Source organism: Protopterus annectens, chromosome 14.part0 (genome assembly GCF_019279795.1).
Source record: "Protopterus annectens isolate FY-2018-M chromosome 14.part0, PAN1.0, whole genome shotgun sequence".
Taxonomy (NCBI): domain Eukaryota; kingdom Metazoa; phylum Chordata; order Ceratodontiformes; family Protopteridae; genus Protopterus; species Protopterus annectens.
In genome coordinates this window covers 268,353,060-268,368,869 of record NC_056748.1, presented here as the reverse complement: position 1 = coordinate 268,368,869, position 15,810 = coordinate 268,353,060, and the positions used below count along the sequence as shown (strand labels likewise).

At 45.8% G+C, this 15,810-nt stretch overlaps 1 protein-coding gene across 2 annotated transcripts in view; it reads left to right on the top strand.

The window, feature by feature from the left end:
* Positions 1-15,810, top strand: part of EIF3A (eukaryotic translation initiation factor 3 subunit A) — a 1,696,172-nt gene that overhangs the window by 528,802 nt on the left and 1,151,560 nt on the right. For both annotated transcript variants that reach the window (XM_044055975.1, XM_044055974.1), the window contains exon 9: positions 14,668-14,766. In XM_044055975.1, the coding sequence (XP_043911910.1) occupies positions 14,668-14,766 (99 nt within the window). The remainder of the gene's footprint in view (positions 1-14,667; positions 14,767-15,810) is intronic.

The window sequence follows — 15,810 nt, the reverse complement described above, 5'->3', positions numbered from 1 at the left end:
GGTTTCCACTCCTGCACAGTTATCTACTGGAACAGCCTTGGCATCTGGAACCCCTTCCGGATCTGTTGACCCATCTCATGGGCAAGCTGCATCAGTCTCTTCATTCCGTCAACCTCACAGCTTGGTTGCTCCACCTCCAGCCATAGCCAGGCTTCCCCTTATTTCTCTTCCTGTCCGTGATATCATTCTTGCTTCCCATAAGTCCAATACTAGGAAGACTTATGCGAGTAAATGGAAGCGTTTTTTGCTCTGGGCACAAGCTAGGTCCTTGGATCCATTCCATGCACCAATTCATAAGGTTCTAGACTTTCTGGCGGAGCTTTTTCATTCAGGGTCATCATCAGCCACTATCCAGAGTACAATTAGCGGCCATTGCTAATTTTCATGTGGGGCTCTCTGAAGCACCACAAACTCTGTAAAGCCTTCCTCAAGGGCATCTTCTTACTTAGACCTCCCGTTAAGGATCTGCCTCCACAATGGGATTTAAATTTGGTTCTAACGTCATTGATTTTGCCTCCCTTTGAACCCGCAGCCTCTTGCTCCCTCAAACTTGCTTCTTGGAAAACTCTGTTTTTAGTAGCCATAACATCTGCCAGAAGGGTATCGGAACTCCAAGCCTTGTCTGTCCGTCCCCCTTATTTGGTCTTTCATAAAGACAGGGTAACTCTCAGAACAAACCCTTCCTTCCTACTGAAAGTTTCCTCTGAAGCAAATATAAACCACTCTATTGACTTGCCTGTCTTCTTCCCAGACTACTCAAACAGGGCTTAACAGAAATTACATTCATTGGATGTTCGTCAACTATGGTATCTAGACAGGACAAAACAACTCAGTCAGATCAGCTCTTTCTCTCTTATGCTGAAGGGGAAGAAAGGGCTTCCAGTATCAAAGGTTACTCTTTCCAGATGGTTGACATCCATTATTACCTTTGTCTACGAGTTGAGACACAGGCAACTCCATCTAGGCCTAAGGCTCATTCAACTAGGGCACTATCAACATCAACAGCCTTTCAAGCAAGGTTACCATTAGATGCCATATGTGCAGCAGCTACATGGGCTTCTCAACATACCTTTATTGCCCATTACAAAATTGATATAGCCTCCAGAAATAGAGCTGACTTTGGTTCCACCGTACTCGGGAGTCTGTTCCATTGAGCCACCCAGGACCAAGGTGCTAGGGACGCTGTCCCATCCAGCAAGAATGAAGGCGAGTATGACAACTTAACATTAAGAAGTTATGTTCTTACCATAACGTTCCATGTTAGTTGTCTTCTTGCCTTCTTTCTTGCGTCCCTCCCTCCTGCCCCCTAGCCTGGACAGACTTGAAGGTCTCTGAGTCCTTCTATTTCATGTGATACAATACTTTACGGTTTCCCTGTATCTTTAGTGTTACCAGCAGGGAGTCCGTACATGGAAATGAGGATAATAATAATAAAATTATACTATGTGTTAGCTGCCAACGAGATCTGGGGAGTTAGCGCATGATATTGTGGGATATCGGGCTGCCTCGAGCCGGTAAAAATAGCTCTCGAGTTATAGTATAGGCCGAGTCGGAGCCGAGGATCGGCTCTGAACCCATCCTGCAAGAAAGAAGGCGAGAAGACAACTAACATGGAACTTTATGGTAAGAACATAACTTCTTATTCTTGACCTGTCTACACTGAACCTGTCCGTTTCCAAAGAAAAATTCCGGATGGTCACTATTCAGTCTATTCTCCCCCTTCTGCAGGAGAACGACTGGATGTGCTCCATAGATCTCAAGGATGCGTACTACCCCATTCTAATGGAAAGGCGATCCAGGAGATTTCTCCGCTTTCGGCTGGGAGCCAGCCACCATCAGTTAAGGGTCCTCCCCTTTGGTCTCACCACAGCCCCCAGGGTGTTCACCAAGGTCATGGCAGTTGTAGCGGCCCACCTGAGGCTTCAGGGAATACAGGTCTTTCCTTACCTGGATGACTGGCTCCTCGCCGCCCCCACCAGGTATCTACTATGTTCGGCCAGAGACTATTTCCTGCGTTTGGCCCACCAATTGGGGATCACTGTAAACTACAAAAAATCGTCCCTTCAGCCTGCTCAGGTCTTGGATTTCATAGGGGCCAGAATAGACACGCTTCAGTCAAAGGTTTTCTTGATGCCGGACAGACTCCGCAACCTAACTCTCCACGTCCTAGCTCTTCTACAGTCTCCAGTCCCACAGGCGGAATTAGTCCTGTGGGCTCTAGGGTCTGTGTCTGCGGCTGTCAATCTTTCACCTCTAGCCCGCTTGAATATGCGGGTTCTTCAATGGGCCTTGCAGGTACAGTGGTCCATCCTTCAACATTCAGTATACTCCCCTATTCCCCTCAGCAGGATTTGCAGGGAATCTCTGCTTTGGTGGCTCCATTCCCGAGAGCTTCGGGAAGGGCGGCCCTTTTTGATGCCTCTACCCCAAGCCACAGTGACCACAGACGCTTCTCGACTAGGGTGGGAGGGCGTTGCATGGGCAGAACCGTCCAAGGCACGTGGACTCCAACAGAGACTGTTCTGCATATCAATGTTCTGGAGATGAGGGCGGTGCTTCTAGCGTTGCAGGCTCTCCATGCCCTTCTTTCTCTAGGGACTATTCAGGCAGACAACATGTCAGTGGTCTGGTACATCAACAAACAGGGAGGGACCAGGTCTTACCCGCTCTGCCGAGAGGCCATGAGAGTTTGGGAGTGGGCGATATCTACCAACGCACATTCTGGGTCGGTCCAACATTTTAGCGGACAAGCTGAGTCGAACTATCCTCTCACCTCACGAGTGGTCTCTGAACCCCTTAATAGCGAAACTGATCTTCCTCAATTGGGGTCAACCTTGCTGCGATCTGTTCACGTCGCCTTCGAACGCAAAGTGCAGCGAGTTTTTCGCTCTGAGACCCCCAGAGACACTTTGGTTCATGCTTGGCCATCCGGTCTTCTTTATGCTTATCCTCCTCTCCCATTAATGACAAAATTCTTGCAGAAAGCTCGTCTGTTGGGGAGCATAGTTATCCTCATAGCCCCATTCTGGCCTCATCAAACCTGGTTCCCATACTTGCGGTCTCATCTAGTAGCTCCTCCTTGGATCGTAGATCCCATCCCTGATCTGATTTCTCATCCTTTGGGATTAGAAACCCAGAACCTGGACGACCTCAAGCTTTCCACTTGGTTGATCCAGTTCCGTTAGTGGCTAGGACTCCCGGTATCTTATCCGCAGTTAAATCCATCCTGGTGGCTGCACACAAGCCTTCTATCAGGAAAGTCTACAACAGTAAATGGAAACGTTTTTCTATCTGGGCCGAGCAAAGAAATTTGGATCCCTTTTCAGCTCCCATTCCAGCAGTTCTCGAGTTTTTATCCCACATTTTTAATCACGGGGCCAGTTCTTCAACTGTGAAGGCTCAGATGGCGGCTATTTCCCACTTCCACATCGGAGATAATCTTGGTCCCTTAGCTTCCTCAAAGATCTGCAAGACCTTTTTGAAGGGTACTTTTCTGTTGAGACCTCCTGTCAAGAATGCGGTTCCTCTGTGGGATCTAACCTTAGTCCACCAGGCTCTTACTGGTCCACCCTTTGAGCCTGCAGCTTCGGCTGACAAAGTTTTTGTCTTGGAAAACTGCCTTCTTGTTTCCTATTACCTCAGCTAGAAGAGTATCTGAGATTCAGGCCCTTTGTACCAAACCTCCGTATCTCGTCTTCCATAAAGACAGAGTTTCCCTCAGGACTATTCCCTCCTTTTTACCTAAAGTGGCTTCCGAAGCTTATCTCAACCAGTCCATTAATCTGCCTGTCTTTTTCCCTAACTACCAGAACAAAGGGGCAATACAAACTCCATTCATTAGATGTGCATAGACAATTGCGCTTCTTTTTGCATAGAACCACTGCCTCTTAGAAATCGGAGCAGCTCTTTATTTCCTTTGCCAAGCCATCTTTGGGTAGACCAATAATGAAGGTAACTCTAGCTACGTGGATTTCCAACTGCATTTTGCACACGTATAAAATCTCTGGTCGACCTGAGCTTGTGGGAGTTCGAGCACATTCTACGCGTTCTGTGGCTACCTCCGCTGCATTTTGGTCAAGGGTGCCCTTGGATGGCATCTGTTCTGTGGCCACTTGGGCTTCTTCTCATACCTTTATTATTCATTATAAGTTGGATTTGATATCCAGGGGGAGGACAGCATTTGGCTCTGCAGTGCTCCGGAATATCCTTCCTTGAGGACCTACCAAGTTTTGGTAGCTGGGGACTGTCCCACAGGTTGCTGATCAAATGAAGTTAAGTGCTTCAGATAAAGAAGTTATGTACTCACCATAACGTTCCATCTGAGTAGGTAACTTCATTTGTCAGCAACCGACCCCCCCTCTGTCCCCCTAACCTGTAGTTCGTCACCTGAAGGATTGTTGATTCACTCCTAGTTGGTATCAGGTTAGGATGTTCAGGTGGTTTGTTGTCTTTGGAATTGTGTGCTAATTTGGCAAACTTTATCTGAGGACTGGAGGGAGATAGCAGGGTATTATGGGTAAGGGGGAAGAGCTAAGAGCTCGGATCTCTAGCTTGGAAAGCTGCCCGCTCAGATCTGGATCGGATCCGATACCCACAGGTTGCTGACAAATGAACTTACCTACTCAGATGGATCGTTATGGTGAGTACATAACTTTTTTCCTGTCCTCCTTGCTTGACTCCCCTAACAAGACAGAGCTAGCATCAAAACTGCCCCTGGCTTCTCAAGTGACCAGACATTCTATCAGATGCAGTTATGATGCAGCAGAGCCTTCTGCAAGGTTCATTGCTTCCGCATCAATGCTACGCAGATGCTCATGGCTTCACCTTCAACCCCTGCCAGAGGATTTCAAGTGCAAAATTCTTGATGCCGCTCTAGACCACAACCTCCTGTTTGGGAAACAGTCTGCAGAACTCTCTCTAAAAACCTTCAGGAGAAAAGCAAGAATCTTTAAGATATTAGACACCTTCTGGTGTCTCCCATTCCTAAATACTAGAGAAATTACCCTGCTAAGACTATCTTTGTCAGGAGGACTCCCTCTGCTACTCCATCCCCTTCCAGGCATAGGAAAGGAGGCAGACTACTTCCAGACCAGCCTCCTCTCAAACTACCCAAAGACGGCCCTTTCATAACAGAAACTGCTCCAGCAACGCGTGACTGCCTTGCCCACATCCCCCACTGTCTACTCCTTTGGAGAAATAACACCACAGACCGCTGGATGTTCGTGTTGCACTGCTGCAGCCATTACACTTGGGTTATCCTGCCGTCAGGCGGTCCCGTAGTTGGCCTGAGTTCCAAAGTCTTGGTCCGGCGTCGGTTGCCGTCGCCTCTTCCCTGATGTCAGTGCGACAGGGGTATATTAGATGCAACTGACGCCATTTTCTTCAATCTTTCTTGCCGCACGGTGCCCGAAGCAAAAGCAGTTAGCAAGTGCCGGTCGGCTAACTCCTTAGATTTTCCTTCCGAATCCAGAACTGAAGTCTTCTACAAAGCTAAGTACCCCATTGGGGAAACTTTTTCTTGCCACAGACCGATGTCTGTAAAAGTCAGTAACTGTATTTCTTGTGGGGAGCAAATACCTCATAAGGATTTCCATTCTTATTGTATCCCATGCCTAGGCCCAGACCACGACGTCACTGGTTGTCTGTTTTGTGCTAGGTTTAACAAGCGCACTATTAGACGTCTGTTTGATTTTGCCCATTATTTTGGCAGAAAATTCAATTACACCATGCCGTCGGATTTACTAACGACTGGACTACACAAAAAGTGCAAAGACAAGGACAGACGTCCGAGGCCCAAATCTGACAATGAAACCTCTTCTAGGCTAGTCTCCGGCTGTCAGCGAGGCGCTTTTGCAGCCCCTGACATCTGCTTCCTTTGAACCCCAGGCCGCTTCTGACTCCCACGTGGAGGCGGCTGGGCCTTCAGACGCTCCAGATTTACAGCCTACTGTTACCCACCCTTTAGAAGGATTCTGAGTAGCTGAACAACCCGTAGCTTCAGAGGGTGTTTTCAGACCTACTCAGCTAACCATTAAATCTTCTGCTAAGTCTAAAACTCCCATAAAAACAAAGAAACAAACTCAACCTTCACCAGGACAGGCCTCCATGCCTAAGAGACAAATGCTCAAAATGGCCTAAGACTTAGTCACTCTGATCAGGGGGGTCCCAACCCCCTCCTTATAAAAGACCTAGACAGGATGCAGACTGACTCCTCCGACCAGGTATCTGTCTCCTCTGATTCCTCCTCAGACGTAGGATATTCTTTACCCCCTTATGAGGATTCAAATGCTGAGGGAATCCATTCCTTCAGCCTCTCCGCCAGAGGACTACTCCTTTGGGGAAACCTTGCATACCATGAGGGAGCATTTCCATTGGGAGGGCCAGGAATATTCAGATTCCAAGAAAAGGCTCAGAGATTTCCTTTTATTGCCACACACAGACCCCTTGCTATTCCGCCAGTGTTAGATATTGTGGATGATGTGTACTCTGAATCCAGCTTAAAATCCTGATTCCTTACCTCCTGCCCCAGTAAAGCCGGACAGATATTAGAGTCCCTGACTCTCATAAATTTCTGTATAAAAGCCCTACTGCTGATCCTGAAACTATTTCTCAGGGCCCCAAAGGGGTAAAGGCCTCCACAGCAAAGAATCCAGTCCCCTGTGACAGAGATTCCAGAGTATTAGACAGATGGGGGAAGAAAGTATATACATCTGCAACTTTAGCAATTAGGGCCTTAAACTGCCAGTTTCACATGCTTTAAATAACAGCAATATTTGATGTCTCAGTTAAAACAAAAAATGCAACCAAACTCAGACCCTCCAAATTATAAAGAAATGCAGGATTTATTACATTCAGCTGAACAAGTGGGAAAGCATACTTTGCAATGTAGTTTTGATTCATTAGAGGCCTCCTGCAGAGCAGCAGTTACAGGATCTGTCATTAGAAGACAGCCTTGGTTAAAAGAGCAGACGTTACCAGAACACGTTAAAGCAAAATTATTGGATGCACCATTGCAGCAGGATGTTTTATTTGGAGTTAAGGCTGAAGAGGTATTAAAGAAAGTGGAGGATAAGGCAAAATCTATGCAAACAGTGAAGGATTTTTTAACAGGTTCAGCCTCCTCGCTTTAGCAGAAATTGGCCAACAAAGAATTGGTCCTTTCCTGCTACAGACAGACCTCAGAGGGGCAGATACAGACGTCCAAGAGGTAGAGGTCAACCACAAGGTCCATACAGGCCTCGACAATGAGGAGCATCAACCCAAAAAGAAGGGGAAGGCAGGCCTCAACCGTACAAAAATCAGCCCCAATGACTTCCCCCTACAGCTGCCAAACAAATCCCTCTTGGCAGCACCCTTGGAAGGAAAACTGTCACTTTTCTGTCACAATTGCCATATGATCACCAAAGACAAATGGGTTCTCAACATTGTATCTCAAGGTTACAGATTCCACTTTCTCACACTGCCAAGACTAAAAGGAATGCCAAATCTGCCACCACATCAATGGGCAGAGGCTCAGACAAATCTCAGCACTCATGGGCATGAGAGCTATTCAAAAGGTACCAACACAGGAGCAAGGCCAAGGATTTTACTCAAGACTCTTTCTGGTTCCCAGAAAGGACGAAGCCTGGAGGCCCATTCTGGATCTTTCTTCTCTAAATACTTACCTGGATGTCCCAAAATTCAAAATGTTGACACTACAACAGCTACTTCCCATGCTGCCCAAGAAAGCTTGGCTCGTTACTTTGGACCTCAGAGGCATACCTGCATGTCCCTATCAGACAAAACTGCAGAAGATACCTCAGATTCATTGCTGGTTCAATGCACTACCAATTCTCTGCACTGCCCTTTGGCTTATCTACTGTGCCCAGAGTCTTCACCAAGTGCCTGGCACCAGTAATTGCATTTTGCAGACAGAAAGGAATTCAAATTTACCCGTACCCGGACGACTGCCTGATACAAGCAGAGAGCAAGGACATTCTTCTAAAGCATCTGGCATTTGTAAAAAGGTTATTAAGTTGCCTAGGGTACACAGTAAACGAAAAGAAGTCAAAACTAGTGCCCTCACAAGAGAGAATTTTCCTGGGTGCCAGCTTGAATACAACGGCCCAGATGGCTTATCTCACGCCAGACAAGCAAAGACAACTGACTCAATATTTTCAATTGATAACAACAAAAACCCAACTCCCTGCAAGAAAAATTCTGCAGGCCTTGGGTTGTATGGCATCTTGCATACTACTAATTCCATATGCCAGACTGTATATGAGGAAACTACAATGGTACCTAAAGAGTGTCTGGTCTCAACACTGTCAGAGTCTGGAAACAGTAATACGACTAATTCCTTGCCTTCAACAGGAGTTTCAATAGTGGGCTCAAGCATGTCACCTCAACAAGGGACAGCCTTTCACTCAACCCACAGCCAGGCAAACACTGACAGCAGATGCATCGGATTATGCCTGGGGAGCACACATGGCAGGAAAATGTATTCAGGGCGAGTGGACCTCAGAGCAAAAGGCATCTTCGTATCAATCAAAAAGAGATGCTAGCTGTACAAAATGCCCTCATAGCTTTCAAGGGTCTTCTGCATCCAGGACAACTACTACTAAAAACAGACAACACCACTGTTATGTGGTACATAAGCAAGGGGGCACTCATTCTTATCACCTCTGCAGACAGGCCATGACCTTGTGGAACACAGCTCTAACCTATCAAGTACATCTGCAAGCACAATTCCTGCCAGGAAAGAAAAACACACTGGTAGACTTAAGCAGAAACATCATGGACCCACACAAGTGTAAATTATATCCACATATTTTCAGAATGGTAACTCAAAAATGGTGGAGCCCGGACATAGATCAATTTGCATCCCCAATGAACTGCCAACTACAGAGATTCTGCACAAGGACTTACCACCACCAAGCATGGAAAGTGGATGCCCTCTTATTCAGCTGGAAAATCCTACAAGTATATGCTTTCCCACCACTACCTCTCCTTCGAAAGGTGCTCATAAAAGCCAGACAAGAAAAACCAGAGATGATACTGATTGCTCCAGACTGGCCACGCCAACACTGGTGCCCAGTCTTAAAGAACTTAGCACAAGGTCCACCATGGATTTTGCCTCAAATACCACATCTTCTGACCCAGCTCAACAATCAGATTCTTCACAGCCAGCTAAAGACTTTAAACCTGGCTGCATGGCAGATCCTTTAGTCAAGCAGGCATTGCCTCTCCCAGAGCTGTAATGGATGTCATTCTGGAGGCCAGAAGGCCTAGCACCAGGAAAGCCTATTCGGATAAATGGAAGAGATTCTGTGCCTGGAACCAGGCTCATGGCCTTGACCCACTTGTCCCACATATCCCTCAGATACTACAATATTTAACTGAGATGCTGGAAAAAGGCCTCTCCTTTTCATCCATCAAGCTCCACGCCTCTGCCATCTCTGCTGATTACAACATGGATCCACCCATTTTTTTCTAATCCTTTGCTAAAACAGTACCTCAGAGGAGATAAAAAACATAAGACCGTCCCGTAGAGCACCAACTCCAACTTGGGACCTTAACTTTGTGTTGGAAAAATTAACTTTACCTCCTTTTGAGCCAGCTAACACAGCAGATTTAAAATGTCTCTTGGAAAACTGCTCTGCTCCTGGCAATAACCTCAGCACGAAGAGTTTCAGAATTATAGGCACTAATGGCAGTGGAACCCTTCATCATTTTCCACCAAGACAGGGTGTCTTTAAGAACAAACCCCACTTTTATGCCTAAGGTCGTATCAAGTGTGGCTCTAAACCAAACTATTCACTTGCCAACTTTCTATCCAAAACCACAGAATAAAGGGGAGAGACTTCTGCATTCCTTGGACATTCACAGGCGGTTGCGCTTCTACTTGGACAAAACCAAAGCTTTCAGGAAAACTGAGCAATTGTTTGTAGCATATGCTGCAGGGTCTCGGGGAAAAGCCATTTCAAAACAGACCATTTCAAAATGGATAGGACACTGCATACGTTTCTGCTATACACACCATGGGAAACCTGTACCTAACAACATTAGGCCTCATTCCACCAGGGCTACAGCCACTTGAACTGCCTACCTCAGAGGAGTACCTACCAAGGAAATTTTGGAAGCAGCAACTTGGAGTTCTGTGCATACCTTTACCAAGCATTACTATCTGCCTCTTTGCTCCAAATCCAGAGCTGGCTTTGCCACTGCAGTGCTGCAGGGCCTTATAGCCACCCCTAATGCCTTATAGAACCAGCCACCCTACCTCAGCTTTGGGATTCTATCAAAGTGTAATGACTGCAGCAGTGTAACACGATGAACATAGTACAGTTTTGTACCTACCATAAATGTAGATGTTAGAGTGTATACACTGCTGCAGTCCAGGTTACCCTCCCTCCTTTCCCTCTTACTTGCTGGTATGTACCTAAGCTTTATACCCTTTACTACCTTTGGGGAGTATTTGCTGGAAACTGAAAGTTCTTTTTATTATTTTTCTTATGTATGTGTTATTAGCAATTTACATTGCCTACCTTTTTAGGGGCACCTGACATCTGGGACAAGAAAAACTGAAGAAAGTGGCATCGGCTGCATCTAATATACCCTGTCGCACTGACGTCAGGGAAGAGGCGACAGCAACCGACGTCGGACCAAGACTTTGGAACTCAGGCAGACTACAGGACCGCCTGACGGCAGGATAACCCAAGTGTAATGACTGCAGCAGTGTACACACACTAACATCTACATTTATGGTAGGTACAAAACTGTACTATTCTGGCAGTAGTAGAAGAGGATTATTTCCTGTCTTGGAAAGAAAGACCCCTGCAAGGGGCATTCCATTCCCACCCAAGAATCAGCTGCACCTTATTCCACAGATCCTACTGGATCTTCTGAACCATCGAACTATAGAACCTGTCCTTCCAGGACAAGAAGAAAAAGGCTTTTACTCAAGGTTATTCTTAGTACAAAAACAGGACGACCCTTGGAGGCCACTCCTGGATTTGTCTTTTCTAGGCCTCTTCCTAAGAGTTCCATCTTCCAGAATGTTATCCCTACAGACCCTTCTTTCACTTTTTGCCAGCCCAGGCATTTATGGCCACACTAGATCTCAAGGAGGCCTACCTCCACATTACCATAAAACCATCTCACAGAAAGCACTTGCATTTGATTGGGCCCTGTTCTCTCTTTCAATTTACAGCCTTGCCCTTTGGTTTATCTACTGCACCCAGGGTGTTCACAAAATGCCTGACTCCAGCAATAGCCTATTGCAGAATGAAAGGCATTCAAATTTACCCCTACCTAGACAAAATCCTCATTCTTGCAGAAAGAGAGGACACCCCAAAAAAATCTGCAGTTCAACATGTCCCTGCTTACAAGGCTTGGGGTTTGCCCTCAGCCTCCCCAGGTCATCCCTAACCCTTCAGCAGGACAAAATCTTTCTGGAAAATGGGATCAGAACAGACCAGATGCGGGCAATCCTCCCTCAGGACAAAGTTCTCTCACTTACTAGCCCACTTCCAGGACCTGATCCAGGTTCAACAGCCATCAGCAAGACAGTTCCTGAGGGTTCTGGGTCTTATGGCAGCCACCATCTCTATGCTGTCTTTCGCCAGGATGTATATGAGAAAACTGAAGTGGTATTTGAAGAACAGGTAGTCACAACACAAACCGCCTCCAGAGTTTCGGGTTCCATTCTTACCCTGCCTCAAAGCAAATACAAATGCATCTGACCTGGGATGGGATGCCATCATGAAGGGTTTCGAGGTACAGGAGAACTGGCAACCTACCCGCCAGAAAAAATGTATGTGTGAGGGAGATGACAGCAGTCCTTTTGGCTCTGAAAGCCTTTCTTCCAATCCTGCAACCAGGACCCTTCACATCTTCACAGACTATACCACAGTCATGTGTTACCTCAACAAACAAGGAGGGACTAAGTCCCATCTCTTATGCCGGATAGCAATCCAAGTTTGGGACTTTGCCTCCAGAAACAACTTATCCCTGCAGGGAACATACATCCCTTCCCAGTGCAGCCAACAAGCGGATGTTCTCAGCAAATCATCCACTCTGCATCATGAGTGGATACTGAACAGGGAAGTTTTTCTAGACATTGTCCACTAGTGGGGCATGCCTCAAATAGGTTTGTTTGCCTCCCCCCAGAACAGACAATTGAAAAAATTCTGTACCAAAGGCCCATCCTCACTAGCCTGCAGGGTGGTGGACACCAACATTTCATGGAAGAGACTGTTTCTATATGCATTTCCCCCCTTCCCTCCATTCCAAAAGTCCTCCTGAAGATCAGGAAGGACAAACCAAAAATCTTGCCGGCGAATCCTTACTGGCAAAGGCAGCATTTTTTTCCCTACTGCTATCACTTGCCAAGGGCATTCACCACAAGTTACCCCACAAGGTGGACCTACTCACACAGCAGAAGGGAGCACTCATTCATCCTCATTTATTACACTCTGGGTGATAACTTTTCATTCCCTTCAGACACCACTATTCTGAGGACGTGCTTTCAGTCCTGAGGGAGGCCAGGAAACCTAATACAAGGAGATCCTACATGTAAAAGTGGGAAAGATTCTCCAAATGATGTCTTCAAAAGACATGTGGATCCCTTTCTAGCTGATGTTCCTCTAGTCCTTACTTGTGTGTGAACTTATCAAGGCTGGCCTTTCATACTCCTCAGTGAAAGTCCACTTATCTGCAATCTCTGCCTGCTTACCCATAGAACACCCTGTACTAGCCAGTCTAGATGTTAAGTTGTTCCTGAAAGGAGTCTTGCACATCAGGCCACCAAAAAAAACCCGTCCCACTGCCTTGGAACGTAATCTTTATTCTAGAAAAACTCACATTGGCTCCATTCGAACCAGCCAGCTCTGCAAGACTCCACATGTGCTCGTGGAAAACTGTTCTGATGGTGGCCCTTACCTCTGCTAGAAGTGTGTCAGAGTTGCAAGCTCTTGTGCCCTGCCCCACCCTACACTAGCTTCCACAAGGACAGGGTGCCCCTGCACACCAAACTTTTCATGCCAAAGGTGGTCAACGAACTGTCCTTTAACCAGTCCATTCACCTGCTCACCTTCTTCCCCTCTTCCACTAATGACAGTGAGAGGATACCCCATTCCCTGGATGTGCACAGGCAACTGAGGTTTTGTTCAGACAAAACTTAAGTCCATCAGAAAATCCAACCAACTATTTGTATCCTTCCACCCCAGGGCTCTGTGCAAGGTAGTCTCTAAACAAACCATCTCCTGCTGGATCAGAAAAACTACTTGCTTATGCTACTCCTACCATGGCAAGGACCTACCTCAGGGGATAAGAGCTCACTTTACCAGGGCCGTAGCATCTTCCAAAGTTTTCTTCAAAGGCCTGGACACAGCCTCCATTCTGGAGGCAGCCACCTGGTCCACTATACATACCTTTACCAGACACTACAAATTGAACCACTTCTCCAGAGCCAGGGCAGGATTTGCTAGAACAGTCCTCCAGGGCTTTCTGGAATCCGCTACCTCTTCCTCCACCCTTTCTTCTTCCTAAGCTGTGGCACTCTCCCACACTATGAATACTGCAACATGGGAATAGAAGGATATAGAACAGTTGTGTAAAATCTTACTATAAGCATAGATGTCCTCCTCTTCCATGTTACAGTATTCCTACCCTCCCACCTGTCCCCCTTCGTTCCTATTGACCTGTCTAGAGGGCACCCTGGAGCACCACCTAGGTTACGGTCAGCCTAGCCAGCAAATGGCACTACATACTTCTTGTGGACATCATTTGGCTCATACTAGCTGACTGTCTGACTGGGCAATTATGTTCTGAGGTCTGTCTGTGCAGACGTCACATTTAAGGTCTCTGGTTTATGGCCATACATGTGACATTCCACGCACCTACAGCAACCAAGCTTAAGCTTTTGTATAGGAGCCAATGTTCAGGTCACCTGAGGTGGAGAGTCCCACACTAAGAATACTGCAACAAGGAAGAGAAGGACATCTGTGGTTATGGTAAGATTTTACACAACTATTCTTTACTGCAGAAACAAATTAAAACCTAGGCAGGGGGATTCAGGACAAGAACCCTCAATGGGTATCTAGGACCTGTGTAATGTCACCCTCCAGATATCCAGACATGCACTCTAAAATGTGTATATGATCCTTTAGATGCATCATGTAAGACAGTTGCTACAGGGTCAGTCACTCAGACATGCCTGGCTGAGGGCACAGCTTCTTTCAAACTAGGTAAACGCTGAACTACTTGGTGGTCCTCTTCCTTTTTGGAACCCCCCCCCCCCCCAACTGTGCAAGTGCTTAACAAAACTGGACAAGAAAGTTGAAATGGGTAAAATTATTTCACAGATTTCAGCCATCTCCCATTCCATTCCACCTGAGCATGAAAAAGCAAGGCATCCTAAGGGGAGAAGGCCCAAGAACCTGATTTTTTTTAACTCCACTCTTATTTGGAATAGCAACATTTTAAAGTGTATGCATTTATTACCTATTTTCATAAATAATTGTTTAGAAGTTGTACAGAAACATTTGTGTGTGCAGATTTAAGGGTTTCTCTTCAGTAGTGACATGTTAACACTGCAGTGTTTTGGAATGGCCATCTGCAATTGATGTTTAAGTTCTGAACAGTCTGTGCTTGACTGTAAAATGTTTATTTTCACTTTAATGGCAGGTTTTAAATTGGATAAAAGACCAAGCAGAGAAGGAGTCTGAACTGCAACAGTATATTCCGCACTTGCAGAACAATACCATTCTTCGACTTTTACAGCAGGTATCTTAAGCAGGAAGATGGATCATTTTAAAACAGTAAAAAATGTTTTCTTCGTTGCTTATCCCAGTTTCTTACTAGGGGGAGGTAGGGTTGGTGTGGGGAGCTGTGTGGTTTCTGCCTCACAGCTGCACTGTTACATGAACTGGATGTTTAGTTGACTTGAAGTGAACTATTATTGGTCTAATGAATCTGTGCTTTATGTAAAAAGATTAGAGCAGCATAATGACTCTGTAGCAAATAGATTCCTCACAGCTCCGGAATCTGGCATTCATTTCCTGACCGTTAACGTCCATGTGGAGTTTGCATGCTATTCTGTTTGTTTTGTCCAGGTACTTGTTTCCTCTCAAAAAACAGCTTGTTAATTGGGTTCTTTAAAGTGTGTGTGGTGTGGAATTTGGTAAGATATCTATCTTTAATCTGTGGGTGTGGTGTGCTTGTCGCATATGTAAGATGTTTAGAGTTTTTTGGAAACTCTAAATTCGTATGGTGAAGATTATATGCTTGACTTTCCAAAAACTTGAAGCATTTGTATGGATATCACAGTATAGTGTGGATTGGGAAATTTAGCCTTTTCCCCACTGTAGTGCGATCTTTCATTTGGTATATATTTGCAGGGTGTGCAGGGGGCTTGTCATCCTGTAAAAACAGACTTTTGTTTGAGTTTCTGGCTCAGTTTTTTGACGCAGACAGACGCACACACATTCTCTTGTCCTTGTGGCCCAAAAGTGGGCAAGATAGACCAATTAACAAAAAAAATACAACAAAAATAAACAAGTAAATAGAGCTGGTAAAAGGCATTAAATTTTGTGTGAAGCATTGTATTGCAGTGCATACATGGCATGTTGGTGTGTTGTCACTCATTCTGATCTTAAGAACAAAAGTGGGAGTTCCTGGAGATCTGTGAAAGCTAAGCTCTGACAGCTTTTATATAAGGAAGTCACTTTAGAACTCACTGAATCATAAACATTCATGTACAATAGCCCTTCATCATGTGCATTTATCACCCGCTTAAAAAGAGTGATCTGTCTAGGATGCCCATGTCTT